At 43.2% G+C, this 25,965-nt stretch overlaps 1 protein-coding gene across 2 annotated transcripts; it reads right to left on the reverse strand.

Annotated features, from left to right (window-relative positions):
- Positions 1 to 716: 716 nt before the first annotated feature.
- Positions 717 to 25,028, reverse strand: LOC129754963 (zinc finger FYVE domain-containing protein 1-like). 2 transcript variants are annotated; one of them, XM_055751233.1, is made up of 6 exons: positions 24,234 to 25,028; positions 12,459 to 13,777; positions 2,467 to 2,665; positions 2,182 to 2,401; positions 1,804 to 1,905; positions 717 to 1,733 (listed from the first exon to the last, which is right to left on the reverse strand). In XM_055751233.1, exons 1-6 carry the CDS (start codon positions 24,282 to 24,284, stop codon positions 1,285 to 1,287), a joined length of 2,340 nt encoding a protein of 779 aa, XP_055607208.1. In that variant the 5' UTR covers positions 24,285 to 25,028; the 3' UTR covers positions 717 to 1,284. The 2 variants fall into 2 exon arrangements, with proteins under 2 accessions (XP_055607208.1, XP_055607207.1); XM_055751232.1 differs by having other exon boundaries at positions 1,804 to 1,947.
- Positions 25,029 to 25,965: the final 937 nt, after the last annotated feature.

The raw sequence follows: 25,965 nt of genomic DNA on the forward strand, positions 1-25,965 counted from the left end.
TAGATTTTATGTCTTGAGTATCAGGTCTCGTGTCTAATGTCTGAAGTTCCTGTTCCTGAAGTTCATGTTTTAGGTTTCATGTATCAGGTCACATGTCTAAGGTTTAAAGTCCCATTTTACATGTCTATGGTTTTAAATCTTGAATCTCGGGACTCAAACCTCTATTCTCATGCCTTGTGAAGCATGATTCATGTATAAAATCTCCGGTTTCAAGATTCGTGAAATATGTTTCAAGTCTCGTGCTTTATGTCAAGTCTTATCTTCCAAGCGCCAAGCCTCAGAGCTACGATTCTACCAACTTCAAAGATATTTGAGTATTTTCCATTGAAAAGGATAGATGGTAAATACCAGAAAGTTACGATCGCGAAGTTCAGATTTGGATCCCATGTTGATTTCTCCAGTTTGAACTCCCTTAAAGCCTCGTCCAGTTGATGGTTCCGCAGACATGACTGGATTGCTTTAACCCGGCACACATTCTGGCTGAATGAAGTCCTTCTGGTTGCTCCCTGTGGATGGCCTTGTCGTTGAGTCGACCTTGCAGAAATGCTGCGTCCCTTTGTGTCATACCGAGATCAATCTTTATAATGTCTTTTTTTATCATCAGATGCCTCTTATGGTAGAGTTCAAGATCTTCAAGTGTTCAACTTTGTTGGGTTTCCTTCAAGATTCAGCAAGCATATAGGGATTTTCGAAGCCATTAAACGTAACCAGAGCTCTAAAAAAATATGGAAATCGTTTTATTGCTAGAATCAAATAAACTAGAATCAACAATATCTGGCGATAGATAGGGCTAATGGTTATAGCTAAAGTATTATTTTTGCTACTAAATCCTAAAGTTGTATGTGTTGTTTTTTGTTTGTTTTGTTAATACGTATGTACTCATTATGTTTATTTCTGTGCCTTTTTTTTCTCAATTTGTCAAATTTTGAATATAGGAATCTCACATGTCAGTCGTCAATCAGTTCAAATTTCGTTCTCGTACAACAAAATCAATTGTATGGTTCAATCCAAAGAAAGCGCACGTTTTGGCTCACTTTTGTATTGTGCTTCGAAACTAGAAAAAAAAAATACGTTAAACAATACCAATTTTAAATCAACTATCACAATCATCCCGGTTTCTCACTCCCTCGGTCACACACGGAGAGCATAAATATATATTATCGTTTTTGTTTTCTCTGTACTCTGTGGCATCGAAACTAGAAAGTTAAAAAGCACTGCTCTTTAGACGCACTTTAAATTCAACACGGTATTATCTTCTTAACAGCTACTACAACGGGAATAGATCTATTCTTCCTTTGTGAAATAGCACTGGTTGCAGACGCGCGTATCGCTCAACCAGCCACGCTCCGGAACCGGTCGACGGTGTTTGGAACAGGTGGCACAGATCGCATTGCCACAGGCCCGGCAGTGATGTCTTCGTCGATCGATGGCACCAGCACCAGAAGACGTCGACGGGGTTGGTGACGAGTTCCCAACCGAAGCACCTTTGTTTGAACCTCCTCTTGTGCCGTTGTTCATTGCTGGAGAGCTTTTCGGCGAGTCCTTTCCGTTGGACATCGTTGTCGAAGAAGCATGTCGGTTGGTGGTTTTCCCATTGATTGTTGGTCCAGCCGGAACCAATGGAGTGTTGTTGATTTCCTCCGAACAACCGAACACCATCTCGCAGATGTGACAGGTCGGTGCCTCGGCATCCGGTACCCAGTATGAGGGACGAGCCGTGTCTTTAATGATTTCTGGAATGGAAATGGAAGAGTTAATTTTGCTATGGAGTCTATTCAAGGCAACAATTTACGGTCGACCTACCTTTAGGGTACTCGAGAACTGCCCCAATGTTGCTCAGCGTGTTGATGACAACTTCACCGCATCTTCGTGCTATAACGTTCGCTTCCGTTTCACCGGAGTTGCCTGTAGAAGACGTCAAAATCTCTGGTTCAGTTTCAGGGAAAACTGCCATCATTAGACAGAGAGTGAGAATTTCGATCGCGAAAGGCGGTTTGGGCAAAATTCAATTTTCAAATTGGAAGCCAATTTTCGTTGATTGATTTGTTGGATTGTTGTTGAAGGAGAATGGTTGGTTTTGGGTTGAACGGACAGAAGAACATCGAATAAAAGAAAAAAAAGAAACACGCCACAATGTAGTTTACCTCAGTTAACCAATGATCAGAGAGTAAGCAATCCTACCTGGCGCGATTCCTCCGTTGTGATGGTCTCGGTCCGCTCTTTGTGCTCTGGTCAGTTGGTCGCGACACTCGTTACACACCCGTACCGGATCTTTCCATCCCCGGTTTGGGACCGGCATCTTGTGCTTCGAACAGGCATTGCAAAATCCATCTCCACAGCTGCGACAGTGATGTTTCCCTAGATTCAGCCGCTCAAAGTTGCGAGTACAACCTTTGCAGTGCTAGAAAAACGGATGAATCATTAGACACCTTATAACTCCAACAGTATACTTCACAGGTTTCTTACGATGATTTCGCTGTCCGGACGCCAATAATCGGGTCGTATAGCATCGGTAACCAATGCCATGATCGATTTGGTCGGCTGAGCGGCGATGGTGGCAACGGCATCCGTCAGGAAGGATACCCCGTCCAGAACCATTTGGGCCGAGTGTGCGGGCTTCCGCATCTGTAAACCGCCATCGTTCCAAACGTGAACGATTTGCGGGCTAGCAAAAAAAAAATCGAAGATTAGCCTAACAGAAGACTTTTTTTAACAATAAACGTATCAGAGACCAAGTGGATGGAGATCAGAGGCATTAGAGATGGCAGCAATAAATTCCCACCCTAAGTTCAGAAAAGGAGGTTTATGTAGAAGCCCCGGGTCCGATCGCACCCCTCAGCTGATATAAGTACAATAGGCCGATTCACTGTAGATATACACTATCAGTATTGGAAATTATTAGGTATTTTATTATTTATTTTATTTGGGAGCTAACTCATTCTATTAAATTTGGTTATACAGTTCAAAGTTTTTCAGAAATCGTAAGATAGCTATTTCTTTTACAGGCTCGTTACTAATAGAGAATTCGTTTTCGTGTGGTGGTGCACCGGGGCACTACCGGTAGTGCACTTTTTGCTGTTTTCATGCTCGTTTTCAGGATGGGTAGTCCACTGGTAGTGCACCATAAAGTGGACGGTGAAACACTCTGAAAATATTCGGTGTTGCTTGCGCTCTCACCAATACTATCATGAATTTTGACAGCACGTGCTTCCCGCTGTAAACAAATATCAGATGGTTGGTTTATTTCTATACCGCGAAAATTGCGTTCGAGCTGTTTTTTTCTCTTCATTATCCCGAAGAACGGAAACTTGTTCCGGATTCAATACCAGTGCCGTTTCCAACAGAGGCGGAGAATTTCACCTGGATGGCATGTTCCAAAGCAAACAACGCTCCCAAGAAGAAATGTGCCCAGACGGCTTGCTGCAATCGGTTCCAGGCGATGCCGAAAAAGAGCAGCAAATCCGAGTGCAAAAAGGCCAACCCAAAGATCTGGTGGAATCGCCCAAACCGAAAAGTTTTCTTGTTCGGGAGGGTCCTATAAGTTGGTCTCCACAGCAAGAAGCGTTCAGCTGCATCGAAGCTACTCTGCTTCGAGCCAGCTTCGAGCTGTGCCTTAAGGTGACGATGCTCGGTTGCGCCAAGTCCCGGATTCCCACCCGTTGCCCTTCAAAAACGGTAGTTCGAGACTACACCCGCATTGGGAGCTTGAATTTCGTTCGTTTCGGTCTGTTAGCAAAACTTTCTCCCTCGACTTCCGCGATCCGAGTTCACCATTTTGACTTCCAAGATTTTTTTTGTAATCTGAAAACGGAAATAAGTACTCGAACGAAGATGAGATTTGCGAGGAATAAACGTTCAAAATACTGGAACCTTCAAGCTGGGGTAACTGCAGTCTAGCAGCAGCAGCAAGCATAGACCGCCCAAAATCAGCCGGTATTGCAGTTGTCATCAGGGCCAGAGGCGAATCTACCAAGCAAAATAAATCTGAAATCTTCACAATTCAACATAATATATAAATTCATGCTAAAATTTTCATATTATTTAAAAGACAATGATCAATTAAAGTAATACCGTATTTTTTTTCACCTGGAGGCAAACTAGAGGCAACCAGGAGGCAACCTAGGTTCGCTCTAACTGCTGTCATCGTGCTCATTTATTGCTCGAGAGGCAACCTAGGTTCGCTCGAAAAAGGGACGGAGTCGCCCTGAGAAAAAAGTCAGTTTTGCGAGAAGTTCACCAATACTCTCAACGTTGTTGTCAAAACATTAAACAGCTGTTTTTGGCTGAAAACAAAACAGTTGAAATAATGAACGGGCAAATGATTATTGCCGCGATTTTGAACCTCTCAGCCAAGCAAAATCGTACTATCTGCAGTCCAGTGCTATCCGGACACGAAAACCGGCAATCCGGACACGAAAAACGGCAATCCGGATGTGAAGAACCGAATGAAGGAATCCAGAAGGGAGAACAAAATGACAGCTGCATGTAAACATTGCGCTCGTTCTCACGCACACCTACGTATGGAATAACTCGAAACCCGAAACTTGCTTTTTTATTCTGACGGTTCCAGAGCCAAATCCGGAATCAAAAAAAAAATACGCCATAAATTTCATTTCAATTTTCGAAGTAAAACGAAAACAAATACCAGCTGTAATGGATTTTTGACAGCTTGATGTTTTCTGTTGACACTGCCGATTTCATGCACACCAGCAAAGGCGGGGGCAAAACTCGATTCATGCTCGTTTTCAGCGTGGATGGTGCAACATTTTCGGGTGGTGAAAACGAATACGGTATAAGAGTACCGCAAATATTTAAAGTGAAGGACACAAGTGCCGAAGGTTTCCTGCATACCCACATCGGGAAGTTCGAGGATAGGCGAGCAAACAGAAAAGAAAAGAAGTCTACCCCTCCTCTTTCTCATCCAAGTCCGTACAACAGCAGCAGACCCGGGTGCCATGCCACATCTTCAATCGCACCGATCATCCCAAAAGGTTTTGTGACGACTCTGTCAAGCTTTGCCTAATCTTCGCAGATGTCGCTAGGAAGTACCAGCATCTGGAAGCGTTACCTGTCTGCGACTACCGCTGCAATACTGCACATACTCTAATTGGAGTCTGCACGTCTACGCTCCTTTGAAATCACGTATTGGGGCCCCTTGTGAGTCGATCGCGGTTCGAATTCATCTGGGTTGGAAAGTGTACGGGTCACAAAACATTTTCTGGCCACCACGACATGAGCCCAGCAGATCGCGAGTTGCTTGAGCTGCTGCCTAGTCAATATATTCTGGAAGAAGCCGGAATCGTAGTTGCAGTTTTGCCAGAATCCTCGGACGACTGTCGTGCTCGTGACCTGTTGGAAAGAAACCTCCGTACGAATTGGTCAACGCTTTGAGACAGTGCTTCTGTAGGGAGGATAACAACCCTCAATTACCCGACAGTTAGCCGATGGCTGTGAAGCGGCTGAAAGCTGGAGATCGAAAGTTGTCAAGGAATCCGGAGCTGAAGACAAAGGTATCCAAACAAACTACCGAGAGAAGTGGACCTCCCAGGATTAAGAGTACGCTGCTGCTGATGCTAAGGTCTGGTACCTTCTCTTAAACGTGGTCTGTTCAGTCCGACAAGCGGACTGAGAATAGACGCGAGAGTACCGCACCGAGAGAGCACGACGGCTGCTCTCATTGGAAGCGAGATGGAATGTTCTAGGCGGTTCCATCTGGCGCGAGCACGTGCTTGTGTGCTTGCTCGTCAGCCTATTTAAGGGCGCATTCTTCAATGCGCCTCGAGTCAGTCGATATCAAACCCCCAAACCGTCCAGATGGACGGAGTGTAAATAGTTAAAGTAGAGAAATAAAATAGTATAGAAAGTCAAGAAAGAGTGTCTTGATCTTCTTCGCTGCTTCGTTCCGTCGCCTTGCTCCCGGCTCCAGCTGCCACAATCGGCTCTTTACAGAGCCCTTCCCATCTGAAAGAGTTTGGATCTCGGTCAACCAGGCGATCGAGATCCCCCCGAGCCTTGGCCGCCAGGCAGCGTCATAAGGACCTGCCTCCGCTGATGGGAAAACCATGCGTGGTTGTCTCTTTAGGTCCAATCCCACGAGGGGAGCGAACCATCAATGGTAGTTTCCTAAGCGCTCACACCGACCTGGCCTTGGCCTCCAGGCAGACAGTCTACGGACCTGCCTCCACTGTTTGGCAACCACCAGGGGTTGTCAAAGCCCAATCCCAGAAGGGGAAAGGGCAGGCAGTGGTAGTTTTGCCAAGGCCCCCCGTTACAGTCCTATGGCTTTTCATGGCCACAACATGGTCCTTAATCCAAAAAAACCAAACAAGGTTCACCTCGTGTGGGACCGGCGGCCACAGTCAACAAAATTTCACATAAATGAGGTGAAGGGAAATATGATTAATTTCACTACTGTGTCGTAAGTATTACGAAATGTCGTCTATTGAATCATTTTAAATAATCAACACTGTCTTTAGGCGGGCCTTGTAGAAGGCGAACTGTGTCACATTGTTTGGGCAGAAAGTTAAGGAAACGATCTTTCGATTCTCGTGGTCGTAGTTTTTGAGATACTGAAGGCGAGTTAGATAGAGTTAATAGAGGGACAACTGAGCTATATTGTTCGGAAAACGTCAAGAAAGAAACCATTTATTGTATTTAAGATGTACAACCTACCAACTTTCCTTTATTTTATAAATCCAATCTTTTTAGTTTGAGCTACGGCTTACAATCGAAGTTGCTTCAAAAGCGGTTTTTCCTCGTCCGAACAGTGTGCTTCCACAATCTTGGAAGCCAGATAACTGTTAACACTATAGAAATCGCCTCGTTCCTGGGGTAACACAACTTGTTATTTTTTCCTAACAATTCAGTCCTATACTGTACATCGTAGAAGTAAGACGTAATAAAATATTACTCTTTTTGTGAGTCGTCTCGCCTGTTTCTTGTCCCCAAGATCAATTGTTTATGGGCACAAAGGATCTGCCGTACGGAACTATCCAATTTCATGGGAAAGCGGATAAATATGGAAACTGGAGTTACCCTGTCAAGCTATTTTTGGAAGCGGCAGGAGTATCCGAAGTTCTGATCGTTGATATTCCAGATTTGCAGGCGGAGAGAACCAAATTTCTGGAAAAGGATCGCAGAGGGAAAAATTTGTTAGTGAGCTGCCTGTCTAACGACTGTCCGGAGGTCGTTCAAGGCAAGACGACGACTAAGTTTATGTGAGAAAGTTTGGGAGCAACCTATGCCAAGAAATTGGTGAGCAGTTAAACTCTCATTCGGAAGCAGCTAGGGAGGCTTCAGATGAAGAGTGAAACCGATATGATAAGCCACTTCACCGAGTTTGATGGTCTGGTGCGGAAGCTGAAGATGGCTGGTGCTACACTTGTCCAGGCAGATTTGGTACCACAGTTATTTTTGACCTTGCCAGACTCGTATGACCCGTTTGTAACTGCTCTGGAGAACGTTCTTGAAGAGGGTTCAAAACAAAACATTCAAGTCTAACTATGGGGTTCTCAAGGCCGTTATCATTCTTCTTCGGAAAACGTCCCTCGTAACGTGGAAGTCAAAATGCTCCGAGAAACGGTTGAACGATCTTATTGCACCAATGAGGGCGCTGTTAGCTCCGTGATTAGGGAGTGTACAATTGAAGATCCTGATTTCTAAAACTACGGGGCGTACAATAAGCGGAATAGCCTCCAGTAGCGTGGGACAATCGTTTCGCGATGTCAGGAGGTCGGCAACGATTGAGGCACGTGTTGCTTGTCTGCGAGAGTATCGATATTTATGAGGTGGCATCGATTTTCGTAGCTAGGCAAGCGAAAAGGGTCTTGCCAGTTCAGGTGTCTAAGGGCATATCGCAAGAATCGCCGCTGAATGGCCTCGAGCCGATCGACACCGTTCTGGTAGTAGGGACACCAGACAGCTAATGCGTATTCAAGGATGGAACCAACAATGCTACAGTATGAGCAATGGTAGAAGTTTTTCAGGCAATACACGTCCTTGAAGTCCTTAGCCACTCTAAAAATGAAACCGAGACTTCTGGATGCTTTGTCAATCACGTAGTTGGTGTGTGCCTTGAATTCCAGGCGCAGATCGAAGATTACGCCAAGATCGTTAACGTGGTTCACACGTGAGTACTTCGCAATTAAAGGCTGCCGCTTACGAGAAAAGCAGATGACTGCACATTTGCTGCGGTTTTAATTAATGGCAGGCAGTTAATGTCGCACCAATCAGCGAAGAGTTCGAATTGACATTGCAGAAAATTTATGTCGTCGTGGTCGTTTATGGTGTAAAATAGTTTTAGGTCATCAGCATAGCAAAGTTTGGGGACGTCAAGGAGTGACAACACGTCGTTGAAATTCATTAGGAAAATAATCGGTCCTAGATGGCTGCCTTGGGGCACACCGGAGGTGGCTGGGAACTGCCTGGAAAAGGTGTCACCCGTTCGAACAATCAGTTTACGACCAGTTGTAAATGTAAAAGTAACTGCGGAACCAACCAAGTAGAGTACCACAGAAAAAACGAAAAAAAAGCGAACACAAACACATACAGGATCTCAATAAAACATGATGTTTCCTCGAAGAGATTCCTTTTTCTTAACTCTAAGCGTACAGAGGATTTGATCTTACAAATGCTACAACCACCAACCCACCGAAAGTGTACTATGTATACCCCCTGGCTTAGAAGACTTGAAGGCTATCCTTTACGTCACGGGCGGCGGCAGAATTCTAATCGTTCGAGTTTTCCGATGGCAATCTCATGGTTCACCTTGTCGAATTCAGCGGAGAGATCGGTATAGATTGCTTCAGTTTGAGATTTGGCAGCAACACTTTCATGCACAAAAGAAGTGAACGTAAGCAAGTACTTGTCGTAGAGCGTTTGGGCATGAATCGGAGATGTTATTTTTGCAGGACGTGAAAAAGGAATCCAAGAACACCAATTCAAATAGTTTGGCAATCGAACAAAGGCAGAGATTTCACGGTAATTGTTAACATTTGTTGAAAAGCCCAATGGCGAAACGTTCCTGTCAGCCCTTGCTAAATGTTCTGGGGATGTTGAAGCTTAAGTGAAGATACTGGAAAATTTTTGGGGAAGAGATCGCAGATATCATTATAAGAGTTCGCCGTAATGCCGTCCAGAAACATGTTTGAAGGTATACCAGGTTCTTTCCGCTGACTTTTTACGTGTTTCCAAAACGATTTTGGCAAGACTTGAGGTTACGTTGTACGTGACGTAGGTAGTTATAGTAACAACGTTCACTGTTTTTTTTTATAAACAGAGTTAAGTTTACGATATATCCTTAGTGTAGGATGGTTTTTGCTTCTTGTAGTTTCGAAGAGCACACCCTTTTGCTGTCTTCAGTTGTCGCAGTTCAGTTGTGATCAAGGGGATTCGCATATTTCCGCCGCTAGAGCGTTTTGGAACGTGGCGATCGATGACATAATCCAGAATGTGTGAGAAGGTATCAGCGGCAGCGTTGAGATTTAATAGATCAAGCTCAGATACCCAATCGATAGTGGCCAGAATGTGAGAGATGTCGTCGAAGTTAGCGTTTTTAAAGTCGAGGTAGAAGGTCGCTGGTTTGTTTACTGTAGCGTTCAGCCTAGTTACTTCAAGTGATGCCAATAGAGCAGGGTGATGTGGGACTACTTTAACAAGCGGTGCCGGAGCGAGTTCGATGATCGGTAAACGAGATCCGTCATTGGCAAAGCAGAGGTCCAGCGTACGACCGTAATCGTTTCCACACCGTTGATCTGGCGCAAGGTCGCTGCACTCAGGGAGTCCAAAATGATGTTTGAAGGCGCCGAAAAATTAGAGCGTACAGGGTCTGGGTACAGAAAGCTGCCATGGTTGGAGAACCCCTTCAAACCGGGCATATTGAAGTCGCCAATGACAAGTAAAGTAAGTCATCTTCTGGAGCGCAGAAGGAACTAGCTTCGAAGATGCAGCGAGAAAACGACTCAGCGAGGGCAACATCTCTTGAGCGATCGGGTGGCAGGTACAGTACACATACGTACAATATTCGGTCTACAAGATCAATGCGAATCCACACAATTTCCAGATCGCACCAGGAGTTATTGTCGATGAGCTGCGCTGGGAAATTCGCTTCAAGGAAAGAAGCACCCCGCCTCCACTGGACTTTTTGCTGTTACGGGCACTACGGTCACAGCGGAAAACTACGTAATCAGGGCCGAAGATCTGACTGGATAGTGTGCGGTCATTCAGCCATGTTTCCGTGAAGGCGATGATGTCATAGCAGAAAAGGAACACGAAGTTGCTTGCAGGTAGTCGGTCAGGCAGGAATTAATACCCCCGACTTTCTGGTAGTAAAGGGTTACGGAATCTAAAGGAACCGGAGCGGATCTGAAGAGACGTGCGTTTGCGGGACATAAGCAGAAAAATTCAACGGAAAATTGTCACGGATGTGGTCGTCGTGGTCATGTCAAAATGAATTGTCCTCAATCACATACCAGTGAGACCGTGAAGAATTCTGATAGTTTTTTGGCAGATGCGACCCGTAACGGACGGAGTAGGGCCCGAAAAATCGTGTTCAAATCGGACTCTGGTTTCAGTGACCACCTGGTGTGTGATGACAGTGTGTTCTCGCCACTTCGTAGACTGGACATTCCAGTTGAAATCAATGTTGGGAAGGTTGGTCAAGCTACACACAAAATTTTCGAGGCTCCACTTAGCAAAATTTCGCTGTTACTTTCGATTAGCAAAATGGGTTATTTTACTAACGCGATAGCAAAAAGCTAATTTTGCTTCACTTTAGTAATTGAAAAGGCAATTTTACTTAATTTTAGTAGAACGAAAGTTTTCTAGCCGCTTTGTTTACAGACAGCAGCCGCCGCCAGTTGGGAGAAAAAAAAACAAACTGACGCGATTAAGTGCGTTTCTGAAAGCGCGATGCTGGTGGTTCTTGTGGTGGCCAGATCAATACCGGATCAATGCGTACAGGTAAGGGCCGCGGCCGTGATCATGAAATGTACAGATTTTCCGATTTTCAAAATGCAAAATTGTTTGTTTTATTTTTCTACCAGGTTGCAGTTTCCGGAGATATTGACGGGGTTTTCGCAACAGTCCGGAAGTGGACAACTGAAGTTTCAACGCGCTGCGTCTGGCACAATCATCGATGCATGAATGACGAGCGGTCATTAGCCGGAAGGTGCGTTCCCAGAATCCATACTTATTACTTTGCATTTTATAAAAAGTGTTTTGAAAAAGTAATAAATAAATTCAAAGTGATGTTATCCGTGCATTCTATTTAATAATCAAACATTCCCTCGAAATTTGCAGATAAAAACATAAAAAAATGAAATTTCAGATTCTGCGGGATTTTTATTCCTGGTTTTTTGCTAAAATTTAAGTAAAACATGCCGGCGGCTAATTTTTTTTTCATATTTGCTAAAATTTGGGCAGAAAAAAATTGCTAAATTGATTGCTTAATTTCTAGCTGGTCAAATTTGAGCAAAATTTTGCTAAATTCCGGCCTCGAAAGTTTTGTGTGTATGGAAGCTGAAAAGATTGGAGAAATCAATGCTCTAAGCAACAAAGGTTTTCGATTCGACGTCAAACTTTTTTTTTTAAATCGAGCTTTTTGCTGAGGATTCTTGCGCAAACGTGTACGAAATGAATCCCGGAAGAAGAAGGCTTCGATGATTAGTGAAAACAAAATCGAAGTTCAATCTGGTGATGCTGTTGGTGTACCGATCGGTATTAGCGATGTACGTGAAAATGAGCAGGAATCAGAGGAAGCTGAAGACGTCTGGCGCTCCCTCTGCCCTTAATTGGACAGAACAAACGACCGAAGCGCCGCAGCTGCAGACTTGATGAGGAAGACTTGGGCAGTGTCGGAATAGTCATTAAGGCCTGTTTCAGTTAAAATATAACATCCTAGTCTAACAAAACTCAAATGGGTATGGCATCTGCCACCTCTGAAGAGATGGTAAGATACCACAGTGTTTCTATAAGAGTTTCATAATATTTTATGGAAGGTCTTTTTTTTTTGCAGATACTCCTAAGCTTTGAAAGTACCTACATCTGGTATCAAGGAAAGTCAAGAAATTCCAATTTTGAACAAAAGTTAACAATCAAACGCACTTTTTTCCGCGAGAAGTTCGGGATTACATACGTGTATTCAAACCGTTAAATTAAATCTTTCAAAGATAACATATATAAGAGTAGAACGGCTGTCATTAATGAGGTCTCCTAAGATAGTTCTACCATAAACTAATAGTTCTACCACGACGCAGTTGCAGTAACTCGGCAACTTCTAAGGGTACTGTCCTTTCATAGGTGCTTATTTATGACTAAACTTTTCTCTTCGACTCTTCAACCACAAAAATGGAAATCTCGTTATCAGTTTCATGAGGTAAATAGGTAGTTGAATAGATCAAATCTACAACCCTCCAACCATCAAGAGTTATAACACTGCAAGGAAGGGTATTCGTACTCACCTCACCGCATCCTGCTCCGGTGACTTGTTGCCGTACCAGTGCTGCCGTGCCCGATAGATCTCGCCACAGTAGGGACACTCGATGACCGAGCCGCTCCAGAAGTACTTGGTCATCCCCATCCAGGACGAATCGTTAGTCGTTTGCGTCGTAACGTTGACGATGACTTGGCGCCCGTTGATATTGCACTTCTTGCACAGGTACACTTTGTTCTCGTACTGGTGCTGATATGTGCAGGACCCATTGTGTCGGTGATCCTCTCGCGAATCCAAATGGCCCATCGAGAGCTGGCAGCGTGATCCGCAGGACTTGCAGAACGTGGTGCACGTAAAGTACTGCTCCGGAAAGGTATGATTCGGTAGCGGGCTAAGTTCGCCGTTGTATTTTTTGTTTAAAATATGCAGCGCCTCGTAGACCACTTTGGGTTGCCGAGGGGATCTTACGGTGGTGTTTCGGATTTCCTTCTCCAATGCCATCTTCAGTGGTTCGTAGTTTGTCGGGGGTCTTGAAGTACGGATTCCAACGTAACGCAGCGAACTAAATGCGGACAATTCCTGCTTCAAATTGGCAAATCTTTCGCGTAGAATGTCTTCTTCTTTTTTGCCATCGTCATCTTCCTTCAACACGTCTGTGTTTTGCGTTTCATGAAATATGATAACGGCCGGCCCTAGAGATTGAGGAGTGTCATTCAAAGCTAACGTTTGAAGAGCATTGGAAAAATATTTGGTAAATGCCTTCGAAGCTGTGCCTAGAAATGTAAACATGTCCGAGTGAAGACGCTCCGATCTTGTCCGGTAGATAATTATATCCGAAATAGCCAATACTTTCAACAGCATCCGTCGTTGCCGGAATTCATTCTCAGTGGTTCCCAAAAGTCCTTCGGTATCCAAGCAAAGTACATTATTCGGCCTATGGTACGAGGCCCAAATTCCCATCGTGCATGACGTTTGCTCGGCAGAGGTCTTGAAAACCTCTTTGCCTCCGAAAAAAGCGTGATTCAAAGTGTGACTTTTGCCATCGCCTGTGTTTCCAAAAATAGATACCACCTTAATTTTGGCCTCTTGAGAAACCTTCAACTTCTGACAGAATCTCTCAAAGGACTTGATCTGGATGTTTTCTTTTTCATCCATCAGCAGGAAACTTCTGACTTGCTCTCCCCCAAATTCATACCCATTACGCAGACTCGTTCCGAAGTTGTTACGATCGGAGTAGTTGCAATCATCATCGCTGTAGATGTCCAAGGAGGTGAACTGGGCCGGGCTAGTTTCCGAGATGACATCCGGCTGCGGAGACAATCCTCCCGACGATCGACGTGTTGCATTCTAGAGGGAGCGATAGAAATAAAACAAGAAAATCTATAAGTTTTGTTTTTGTATTTATAATTAAACCATAGAGATAAGCTGCAGTTGCAAAAACGCGATTTCACTTTGCTCGCGTCACAAAAGAGGGTCTGGTCACGGGCTGACAGATAAGAACAGAATACGGCAAACAATTTTTAATGATGACATTGCAATCGGGAAGAAAACTAGCACACGATTCCGGAACAAAGAATTTTATGAAGAAAAAAATTTCTTACGTTAAGATCAATTAAAAAGCAGCTGCAGTTACCAAGAAAACCATTCCTGAAGGTCGACATAACTTACTTTTTTAACCATTGCTAACGTGAGATTAACTCAGGCGGGATTGAAACAGGACTGATCGAGTTATCAACTGGAAACATACTGACCTCACAAAACAAGGTGCACACCAATCTGGCCAGCGCGAAACAGCACGATCAAGCTACTGATAGGAGGTATGTTGGCAGTGGTGTTCAATATTGGCACATCTGCATACGAGGTAGTCACATCGATCACGGTTTGATAACAAACTCATGCTTTATTTTGTATTGGGCATCAATTTCTGTGCAGGTCAAGAGTGTTAAAGGGATGAAAGTTGACAAAAAACTGCTCCGGGATGATCAGGATCATTACTAAATAGTGCTTCGATGAGACTATTTGTATAAAGGGGCTCCAGAGAGTCATTCTTGAACATCACTTTCCAACAATTGGAACACAGAACGAAGCATCGTACAAAGTTTTGGTGTCTCAACCGAACAGAAAATCTTATTGATCACATCTGCATCAGCCGAAAATGGAGAAGAAGCTTTCTTGATGTCCGCAACTAACGATGCGCAGACATCGCATCTGACTTTCAACTCGTCATTGGTGAGATACGACTGAGCGTTGTAAGCGCCAGATAACGCTCCCATCGAGGTTTTAGGGATTGTTTGCAGGTAACTTAGATTTGGTTGATGTAGAATCGCAGTGGATGTCATTTGGGCGTGAGATTTTTTCCCCAAAAATGCAACCTCCAAAACGACGACGGCGCCACACGTCAATAGCACCAACTACCATGCTTCATCAAATCACAACCAGATGGCCGACACCTACGTTACCGAAACCGCTTGGTAGCCAACAACGATCGACAGCGACGCCTGAAGAGAGAACTACGAAATGCGATCGGGACCCGTGAGAGGCGAAGGCAGCGACCTGAACTGCTGGTTCTAGGTCGATCAAAACGCGGCTGCCTGGTGCTGGTTCATTTTTCCAATAGCATTCAACGCGAACAGTTTAACCGCGAAATCAAAGTTGGAAGTGTTGAAGAACTCACAGCCAGACACCAGGTAAGCCAGTGAACCGAAGAACCGCCGTTTTGTATTCGCCCCAAGGACCGGATTGCTAATGCAAATTCTCTTGCAACTAGGACCCCTTTGGTTTAGGCCAGAACTTCGCCAACCATCGATACGGTTCCGGATTGGCAACGGTCGTGGATATTTGCCGTCCTTCAGAAGGGCGAACCCGACTCTTAGAGGCCACCGACGTGACTTACAATCTTGGTGTGTCTGCGCTCTGAATCTGCGCACACGGAAGGTCGGACGCAAGGGGTTTCCAAAACCCGACCGCTTACCAGATCGTGGCATCGTGCTCGGCTCCGATTGTTCCTACGAAAGTTCCTGGTCATTTCGTCGTGTCATCAAGGTTAGCCTAGTTATAAGGAAGTGGGAGGTACAAGGCAGTGGTGCAAATAACTTTTCCAATAAATTTACGAGTTTACGAGAAGTACAATTACTAGGGGTTTTTCCGATGATTTGAGTGACATTCCCTTGCTTTGGATAAGCGTGCCGCCCTGAGGCCCATAGAAGGGAGTCCCTAATTCGCCGGTGGGGGTGGTAATATCATCACTTACAGAGTTGCGCGTGTCCAACAGCGCGAGGGAAAATCGGATATCAATATGAAGTTCAAACTGTTGGCTAATCCAAAAGTGAAATGGGAATACGTTGAACAGCTTGAATCCCGAGCCTTAAAATTGCCGACAGACTGAACAGTAGAAGAACAGCGGTGTGAAATTTAGAATGCTCTTATCACGACATCCATGGCTTACTCTCGGTAAAGTGTGAGAAGAAGAAATGAATGAATGTCGAATGAAACCTTGAGGAAGTCGGAATAGAACATGTACTGAACACATGTACTGAGAACATGTACTCAATCGTCGGACAGTGCATTTCAACAACTTTTCCCAGTCATGAATAGCGACGGCCAAAATGTTGCACCAATTTTTCGCTCATATCTGGAATACTCCAACATTCCCTGTCGCTGGTATATCCTCGTAAAGACCCCGAAGAAAGGAAACCTGGCAGAGTGCGGTAACCGGCGTGGCAGAACATTGATCTATACAACCCTCAAAGTACTCTGCAAAGTGATCCTAAACAGAATCCAGGAGTGGATTGACACTACACTCCGACGGCAACAAGCGGGATTCCGATTCGAGCGATTATGTGTAATCTCGAAAAAGCATTTGACTAACTGATGTTATGGGAAGTTGGCTTACCGTGGGCAAAGCTACGAATAAATGATCCTCAAAAACTTTAAATTTAATTTGATTTATAATTTAGGCAACATTTTACCCCACATTCCCCTATTACATATTGCGATCAAATATTATTTGTCACTTACGGCATCCTCCATGAAGGCGCTGCAGCGCACTGTGTGGCCACGGTTCGGCTTCATCCTCTGCCCTGATGTGAGCAAACTTTTCTTCGCCGCCTTCGGTGTTGGTTTCGGATCTGCTGTCGTCTTCGTTTTGCCCAAGTGGCCAATGCCACTGATGGATAGCAGCCTGCGCTGCTGATGACGTTCGCTGGCCAACGAAAATGCTGATGCTGTGGTGCAAACTGGAAAGCAGCTTGTGCTGCTGGAGCTGATGCGTCTGGGCACCACCGTCGTTGCTGCTAGCTGACCTGTTGAGTGAGCGCGGTTTACGCTTCCGTTGAATTTGTGCGGCCGACCAGGCCACGGATGCCACAGCTGACAGTGCGGCATGGAAAATCCTGCTGACGTAGTAACCGACCGGTAGCACATGAGCCACGAAATGATGATCGAACCGAAAAGGCACAGTGGATGCTGATGTGGTGAGAAAATTCCTGCTGGAGCTGCTTTAAACCGACGACACCGATCACCTCGACCGATGCTGCTGCGGACGCAGCGGATTGCGAGCACCTCGGGGACCGATGTCCCAATTGATTCGATCGACGATGGGATCGAAAACGTGAAGCTGGCGAAACCGCCTTAAATTGTGCTGCTAAAGCAGCGGAACGATCACAAATAGGACCGCTTACCGATGATGCAACTGCCGGTGCAGTGGGGACGAAACTGGAGATGATATGTGGCTGGTGGCCACCCTTGTGCTGCCACTGGTACAGCCAACTGCCTGCTGAGAAGCTGCCAATTCGCCCTGTGGACGATTCCACCGTCGTTTCTGCTGGTAGCCAGTTTTGGCCACCACCTTGGCCCTTTTGCCGTTCTTTTCCTTCGGAGGTTCTCTCCGCCGGAAGTCAATCGCCGGATGAGACGTGTGGTGATGAAGTGCACTGGGGTTGAAATAAAAAAAAGGGCCCTGCGAATGCGGGAAACAATTTGGTCACTTCCTTTCCGGACCGGTATTTAACAATATTGAGGCTACTCACTTTGTAGACCCCTTTTTGCATGGGATTTTCCCCGATGGAAATCGTTCCGGGCGTGGCGGAGGGTTTCTTTTTGGATTCTCCTATTGGATCGGCGTCGGTCTTTGCTCGGCCGTTGGTGGACCTCGGAAAAGGAAAGTGATGTGTGCAGTGTGGATCTGCGGTAATAATTTTTGGTTAGGTTGGTAGTGTCTTATTGCCGCATTTGGCACATAAATTTAACCTACCCACTCGTTACCAGTTCTGACGCTCTTTTGCGGATCGCGAGCTCTTTTTATTTTTCCACTCGAGGGTTCTTTATGCCCAATTCACGGCACACACGCGTTTTTTCCCGACAGCAAGCACGCTGTCTTACTACTTTCGTCCTATACTAGCAAATTTTCTCCCGGAACTGGATCTGTCAGACGGGATTTTTTCTTTTTTCGTCCCTGTAGGAATTTGCCGTCTTCTACTCGAATTCTGTCAAACCGTGCTGGTTTTTGTTCGAATTTTTTCCGATCAGGGATGAGATCGGTTTCTGATGTACGCTTAATGTAACTTGGTCAAGGGATGGGTTTTATCAAAAATAATGTTGCCATTCGCTCATATCGTATCGAAAGTATCATGACTAACGTATAGTAAAACTTATATGTAACACTGAATTATAAAAACATCTGAGCTGCTCCCAGACGACGAGGAGTCCAAGAAAAACTAGTTCTTCTCATTGAAGCGCAGTACGAAGCAGTTTTGGGCAAGGTAGGGCTCGACGTAGTCTTGTCCGATCCAATCCCAATAACTGGTAGAGTGAGAAAAGCATGTGTATTTTATCACCGCTACTTTTTCTCTTCGTAATGGATGAGATCTTAATCGATCTTGGATCGATCGAATGTAGACCGAACCGAGGATTGCCGAAGAATTCTTCGACAATGGAACAGCTCAACGATTTTGAACTAGTTTATGATATTGTTTTTCTCGCCTTAAGACAACCAGATATGCAGAGCAAAGCAATGGTTGTCTTTAAGTGGAAAGTACACGCAGAAAAATAGAAATTAGTTTCAAAGGAAAGTGCCGCAAAAACAAAGGATTTTTTCCTTTGATTTTGGGACAAATAAAAATTCTTTCGATTCAAATGCATTTTCTTTTGTTTCGAAGAAATGCTTTCCTTTGAATCAAAACTTTTTCTTTGTTCCAAATAACATAATGCTTTTGATTTAAAAGCCTTTCCGTTTAATTTTATGAAATTTTCGTTTATTCCAACGTTATCTGGGTTTCAATTTTAAAGCATTTGTTCTTCAATTCTATGTTTTGTTTCTAAAAATTCTAGTACTACATATATATTAATTTTCGTCCAATTGGAAATGAAAAGACATAACTTATGGTTTAAAAAAAAATATTTATTTGTAAGTTCATGTTCACACTATCGTTTTTTTCCAGAGTTTTGAACCGGCACATCTGTAAATAAAGAGGAGAACAAAATGTACACATATATGTAACAATAAAATAAATTAAAAGTATTTATTGCATGAATGGAAAGTACTTACTGGACGATGTTTGTTGGCGGACAGTACCTTTCGAACAACTCATGAAGGGTTTTGACGCCAGATGTCTTCTTGGACCGGATCGGAAGCGATTAGTTGGATGAATTGTTGCCCTGAAAAAGTTTGTTAGGTTGACGGTATATTTGAAATTAAATTGATTTTGATAGACCTACCTAGGAGTCCACTATCGTTTGGCCTCTAGTTGTCAAGACTTTCCTACGCCGGATCTTGTGATTCCTTCCGGTGCTGTCTGACTGTTGCGCGGCAGGAAGATGAAATGGTCTGACTGGTTGTCGAAAAAACTTCTCGCCGACCCGTTCGCTAAACAGAAGCAAATGAAGATGTGTCGACTGTTTGACGAAAAAATATTTTGATTCAAAAGAAAATCATCTAAATCAATGAATTTTTACATTGATTCAGAGTCGAAAAAAAAATTTCTTGAATTTAATTTAAATCTTTTGATTCAAAAATTTGGAACATTGGATTAATGAAATAAAAATTCGGTTCAATTAAAAATTTACTTGAATTAAGGAAAATGGATTTTGTTTCAATGTACATGAAGTTTTTGAATCAATGATGTATTTTTTTTATCTCAATGGCACTACTTTTCGCTGCGTGTAGATAAAGTGAAGAGCTTCCAGTATCTTGGTAACCAGATAACGCCTGAGGACGGTCAAGCCAGATCTCTCAACAGATCTCTGCCGCTCTCTTGCAAGCTCTTACTCGACTTCACTTCTGAAGCTAAGCCGGACGTCCGTCAATCAGCACACCCAGTATCTTAAGTACGCGTTTGGACTCGATATCCAATATTGTGCCGAGGCCATTGGAAGATTGGCGAGCCGGGAACCGTGGAAGGTCGGCAGACCGGGAAGCTAGGTCGACAAACCTGGAATCAAGATGGTCGTCGGGAAAGTGCTCTGCAAGGCTGGTAGACCAAATCCGTGGTAAGCGGACCGGAATTTATTGGAAGGTCGCCGATCCGGGAGTCAGATGGAAGGTGGTCGTGCCACTGGTGAGGTGTGAAGCTATAAGAATTTAAGAGCAAGCTGTATTTCTTCTCAACACCAAAAGCGTTGTGCAAGTATCGGCCTCTTTTCTTTCGGGAACCTAACGTCTAAAGAAAAGTTTGTACGGACCAGCTGCTGCACAACTTAGTTGAGGCGGATGGAATCATGCCGTATGAGGCAGATCCCTGGAGAATCATCAAATCAACACAGCAAAAAAAGTATTGCGATATTACATCAAATACCTGCACATAACTTGAGTCGCAAATGGCACCTAATTTTACATTGTCTTGATGTACCCGGCTATTTGAAGTCAAAGAATATGTTTTGTACCGCTGATTCATATGGGCCAAATTTGCTAAAAAATGAAAAATAATGAAATTATTTCACAAGCTGTGGGTTTGCTTACATTTTTAATTAATTTTGGTAGTACTTACAGATCAAACAAATGTTGCTGAAGTCCGCAATCCGTTTCTTAATTATTGAAATGACTTCAAATTTGAACGTCAACAGAGGAACACATTGACTACTTGATGCGATATCACATTGAAGGTTGTGATATTACACTTCACGACGTATTCGCGTTGTATACATCATTTAGATGTATTATCACAACAGAAATCTGTAGTCCCCAGAAATTACATCATCCATCGTTACATCTTTTTTTGCTGTGAATGAATTAAGCGGTTTTCAGAAACTTCCAGACCTCAGTAACCTCAGCAACGTCAAGTAAAATAGTACTTAGGGGTGTCCACGATGAAATTGCCACACACAAAACTGATTCGAAAAATTCGAGTTTTCTTACGATTGCCATCAAATTTTCAGGGATTGCTATTAAAATTCATTTTAGCATTTTACTCGTATTTTATTCACAGTCCATATGCAAATGCCCGCACCTTGGCCTTAACCCCGGCCATAAGATTCTGCACAACCTGTGAATCAACCGTTTTTTGCATGTAAACCCATACTTTCTTCAGTTCCACGACCGTCTTCACTACCTTAGGTCGTTTAAGAAGATGCTGCTTAATAATCGCCCAGTACTTCTCGATGGGGCCGGAGCTCCGGAGTGTTGAACATTTTCGGCACGAAATTGACCTTATTGTCCGCACCTGACCTTATTGTTCAGCACGTCCTTAGAGTAGTGGCATGAGGCTAAATCCGGCCAGAAGATTGTTGGGTCGTTGTGGGCCTAAGTGAAGGAAGCAGCCGCTTCTGGAGGCACTCTTTCATGAACAGCTGTCACGAAAGGTGCAGTTCGCTTCACGTGTAGATGGCTTGCCAAACAAGGAATTTATTCGCAAATTGGACATCTTCTGAGTGTGGACATGCTCCGGAACGCTGAACTTATCCTTGGCCGTGAAAAACAGGTTTCCGAGGATCTGTTTGAAGTCGGCCTTCACATATGTGTCGTCGTCCATGATGCAGCATTCAACTTTCGTCAGCATGTTGATGTCCAACTTCCTGGCACGGGTTCAAAAGGACTTATTCTGCTTCTTGTCGCGATTAGGGGCCTTTTGTACCTTGAACGTTCAAAGCCCAGCCTTAGTTTTGGCCTTCTGGACAAAACTTTAGCTCAGGTGCAGCTTCTTAGCCACATCCCGAACGGATGCGTTCGGGTTTCGGTTGAAGGCCCCAACTACGCGGTTGTGATTTTTGGTGTTGTACAGAATACTTTTTCCTTCACTTCTGGGCTTCCGATCGGTGGTCAATCGTTCCTCGAACCGCATAATCACTCGGGACACGGAATTCGTAATTCCCAAAGTTTTAGCGATGGAACATACGAGAGATCCTTGTTCTGGTGACGAATGCGCAAGATTTTATCACGCACGAGCTGTTCTTTCGACTCCATTTCCGCGAGTTTTGATTACAGGACTTTAAAATTTGCAGGATGTAAACAATGCACTATGAACTAAATACACCCAAATTTTCATTAAATTCTACCCAACGGTTAAAAAGTTTTTTTTTTATGCGGCAGCTTGTGAGAAATCACAGAGCCCTTTTGAGGCTAAAACTTCTCACCGCGGGGGAAAGCTAGGTACATGAATTGGGAAGGAGTTGGACGAGACCGTAATACACCAAAGGGACTAAGCACTGGCACTCAATTGAACACTGGTTGCTCCCTGATAGGTAAGAAGGTCAGGGAGCTGTATTCCGAGTAAAGGGGTTTTACTATTCATTGTGTAAAGTGTCACTGTGGGCTGATGTCTAATGTAAAACTGTGTATTATTGTGTTATGTAATGCAACAGCCAAATCATAGCCACTGTGGGCTGAATTTTGTTGTTGCAATGTGTAATGCTGTGTTGTGTTATGTAACAGACAAATAATAGCCTGAGTTTTGTTGTTACGATGTGTAATGATAGAATGTGTGATGTAACAGACAAATAATAGCCACTGTGGGCTGAATTTTGTTGTTACGATGTGTGATACTGTATTGTGTGATGTAACAGACAAATAATAGCCACTGTGGGCAGAGTTTTGTTGTTACGATGTGTGATACTGTATTGTGTAATGTAACAGACAAATAATAGCCACTGTGGGCTAAGTTTTGTTTTTACGATGTGTAATGGTGTGTTGTGTGATGTAACAGACAAATAATAGCCCCTGTGGGCTGAGTTTTGTTGTTATGATGTGTAATGCTAGAATGTGTGATGTAACAGACAAATAATAGCCACTGTGGGCTGAATTTTGTTGTTGCAATGTGTAATGCTGTGTTGTGTTGTGTTATGTAACAGACAAATAATAGCCACTGTGGGCTGAGTTTTGTTGTTACGATATGTAATGCTAGAATGTGTGATGTAAGCATACTCAATTATATCCAAATGATATAATATTGAGCCTTCAACCATGCCCAGGGAAATTCTACCCAACGGTTAAAAAGTTAGAGCAATTTCATAATGTGGCAATTTCATCGTGGACACCCTTTATCTCGAAATCGAGGTCAACCGAGATTTACTCACCAGCAAAATTTATATAATTTTTTTACATAAAAGTGCGCAATATAAACCGTAAATTAGGGTATAATTATGTGTTCATTTGATCATTGTATTAATTGTTGCAGACTTCAGACTTAAAATTTTGCGTTAACAGCTAAAAAGTCCATTTTAGCAAACGACTAACAAGTAGGTACCATCGTTTGGAACATTCTAATGTTGACATTGGTCAAAACAACGCCAGAACCGTCCGCAGCCCATTCACCGTGTTGACCGGGCACAGCTTTACAATGTTTACCATTTCCTGAAATGCATTTGTGCTTGAAAGTTTGACTAGAAAGATAAGATTGGCTTGGCTTTCCGAATGACGAATGGATTCAAGTGCAGGGACTTCTTCTAGCATTAACTAGCCTCCAAGTGTATTGTGTGTATAACAAATTTGTTGGTTTGTGCATGTGAGACAGACAGACAGTTTATTTTTAAAGTAAATTTTAGATTGTTAAGACTGTTTCTTTTAATAATGTTTCATGAGTTAGCTGTGTGTGTTCAATAATTACAGCAGATTACCTACAGGAGGTTATCTATTCGAGGTTTATTTTTCGATTGCTCTATTTTCATTTTTCAAACTTGTACTTCAGTTAATCGTGCCAAATGTTGTTTGTTTGCTGGATATGGCAGAGTCACAAAGAAACCGGAGCTGCCGTAGTGCTGTCTCTTTAAGCAAGCAAACAAGTCTGACAGTATGGTGTGGATTGACGATCGTGTTTTGCTGGTTCGTCAAATACATCTGCGATTGTTGAGAGCATCGTAAATTCAGCACCTTTGAAGGCGTAACCAAGTTCTGTTGGGTTTTGATGTTTTGGAGCACACGCTCGCTTTCAATTTTTCTTGATGATATTCAAAAGACGCAGCAGCTAATTTACGGCGTGTTCGTAAATTGATTTTTTCTATCGAAGTGATTTTTTTATCGATGCTTGCGTTCGTAAATTCCTAACAAACGTATGCAAAAGCATATGGAAAGTGATTTGACATCTACCAAACAAATCAATCGACTGATGCATCACCCAAAAAAATCAATTTACGAACGCGCCGTTAATATGCTACTCGTCAACAGAATGGCTACTCGCTTTTATCGGAAACAAATGTGCAGTGACTAGAATCGATTAGCACAAAACTACGAGTAGCAGTGAATGTTGGCTACGATACGACATTACTCTTTAGTCAATCGGAAACGGAGGAAGGGCACTTCTTGGGGATAATGTGAATCAGCTGTTAGGAATTATAATTTATTGTGGTTGACTATAATCTGTTTTTATGGTGTACTCACCTCATTGTTCACCATTATCAGAATGCTGTCGTCTTCGGTTTCTTGCATCATCTTTGTGAAGTTCTCAGGTGTGCTTTCTAATCCAGAGAATATTTTTCCAACGTTTTGGAACCCAAGGTTCCACCAGTTCTAGAGTTTCCCCTTCGTTTTATTTTCCCTTGAAACGGGTTCTTTCACTTTTTCCACATCGACGAACAAAGAAACGTTTTTCGTTCACAACAAACAGTGGCAGTGTATTTGTTTATTTTCAACTCTAATAAACATTTAAACCTCCTCTTGATGCCTTTGGAGCGCCTCCACCAACTTCTAAAATATTTCAAGCAAGCTATGCGAATCTGCAGGTATCAACAAAAGGCGCAATAGATTTCGCTGGCTATCGCGATCGTGTTTTTAATGGCTCCTTTTCGACTTCTTCAATAACGAGAGGAAAAACAACATTCAAGGCCTGCTGTTTAGTTCCCCTGGCAGCAGCGAACTTGTAAGCCCAAAAGCTGATGACGAAAGAAGTGTGATCAGCAGAAGAGAAAAAAACACGCAGCCGATTTTTCAACCCCAAGCCTACGCGACTTCCGGTGGGGTTCCCCCGATTTTCGCAGCAAAAACGTTCCCCGCAACGTTAAACCATCGCACTCGAATTATATTTAACAGCACGGAAGGACACAATGGCAGCAAATTTGCGAATACAAGCACCCCCGATCGAGGAAATGATAAGATTTTTCACATTCGCTGTTATTTTTTTTTCTCTACCCAAAAGGCTCACGGAGCAGATACATCGGACATGCGACAACCACAACGACGTTACGCGGAATGTTCCGTGCGCGAGTAACGCATTTCGCTGATTCATGAGTTCTGTTTTGTGAGTGCCCCACGCGATGACAGGTCACTCAGTTTGAATGAGATGCCAGGTGTCCTGATTTATTAGGATTTGTCCTGATTTTCGAGAGATCGCCCTGAATTTTCAAAACCTATCGAATTGCGTATCAATTTTTGAAAATTTGTCTCAAAGTGTTTGAATTATCCTGATTTTCAAAAAAAAAAAAATCTCTACTGTAATCGAATTTGTAATCAAACATTGAGAGCTTCGAACAAATCTGTGACAAAACAAGTAAAACTCGTTTTACCGGCCGGCCAAGAAGCTGCTGATGTTTGTTGCATAAATTAGGGCGGATAAAGCACCTATATATCGCCTTTATTTATGCAATCTAAGAAGAGCTGCATTTTATTTCCATAAATTCTAAGGTCTTGAAATACCCGGATTTTTTTCTTCGCGTTGTCCTGATTTTTTTTACAAAATCACTTGGCACCCCTCGTTCAATATTTGTCAGTGTTGTCAGATTGTGCAGAATTTAACGCTAATGTAAAAAAATCATAATTTTTTTTATTTTTATTCATTCATCATAGCAAGACGGTAAATTTTCTCGTTTTCGTCAAATTAAAAAAAAAAATGTTAGATTTTACCTTTTTCACATTCACCTGGCTCAAAGGTAAATAATACCTTTTTCACCAAAAAGGCGTATTTTTCCTGTTTTGGTAGGTTTTATCAACGGATTAGTATGGTTGTTTTAAACGGTATAAACGTCGGAGTTTACCCTCAAATATTGCATTTTTTTTAAAATTATATCTGTTTTTAAATAGTTTAAGGTGTCCTTTCAACCAACTTCATATTCTTCCCAATTAAATATACTCGGCACAACAAACTTGTAAAAGTAAAATGCCTTTAATAAACTAGTAA

Source organism: Uranotaenia lowii, chromosome 3 (assembly GCF_029784155.1).
Source record: "Uranotaenia lowii strain MFRU-FL chromosome 3, ASM2978415v1, whole genome shotgun sequence".
NCBI classification, from domain to species: Eukaryota; Metazoa; Arthropoda; class Insecta; order Diptera; family Culicidae; genus Uranotaenia; species Uranotaenia lowii.

Excerpts from the sequence above, each read along its gene's own strand:
- LOC129754963 (XM_055751232.1), bottom strand. The coding sequence starts at position 24,284 with ATGATGCAAGAAACCGAAGACGACAGCATTCTGATAATGGTGAACAAT. Across the intron at positions 2,402-2,466 it reads GTCCGGACAGCGAAATCATC|CACTGCAAAGGTTGTACTCG; the intron begins GTAAGAAACCTG and ends CCGTTTTTCTAG. Across the intron at positions 1,734-1,803 it reads AGTTCTCGAGTACCCTAAAG|AAATCATTAAAGACACGGCT; the intron begins GTAGGTCGACCG and ends TTTCCATTCCAG.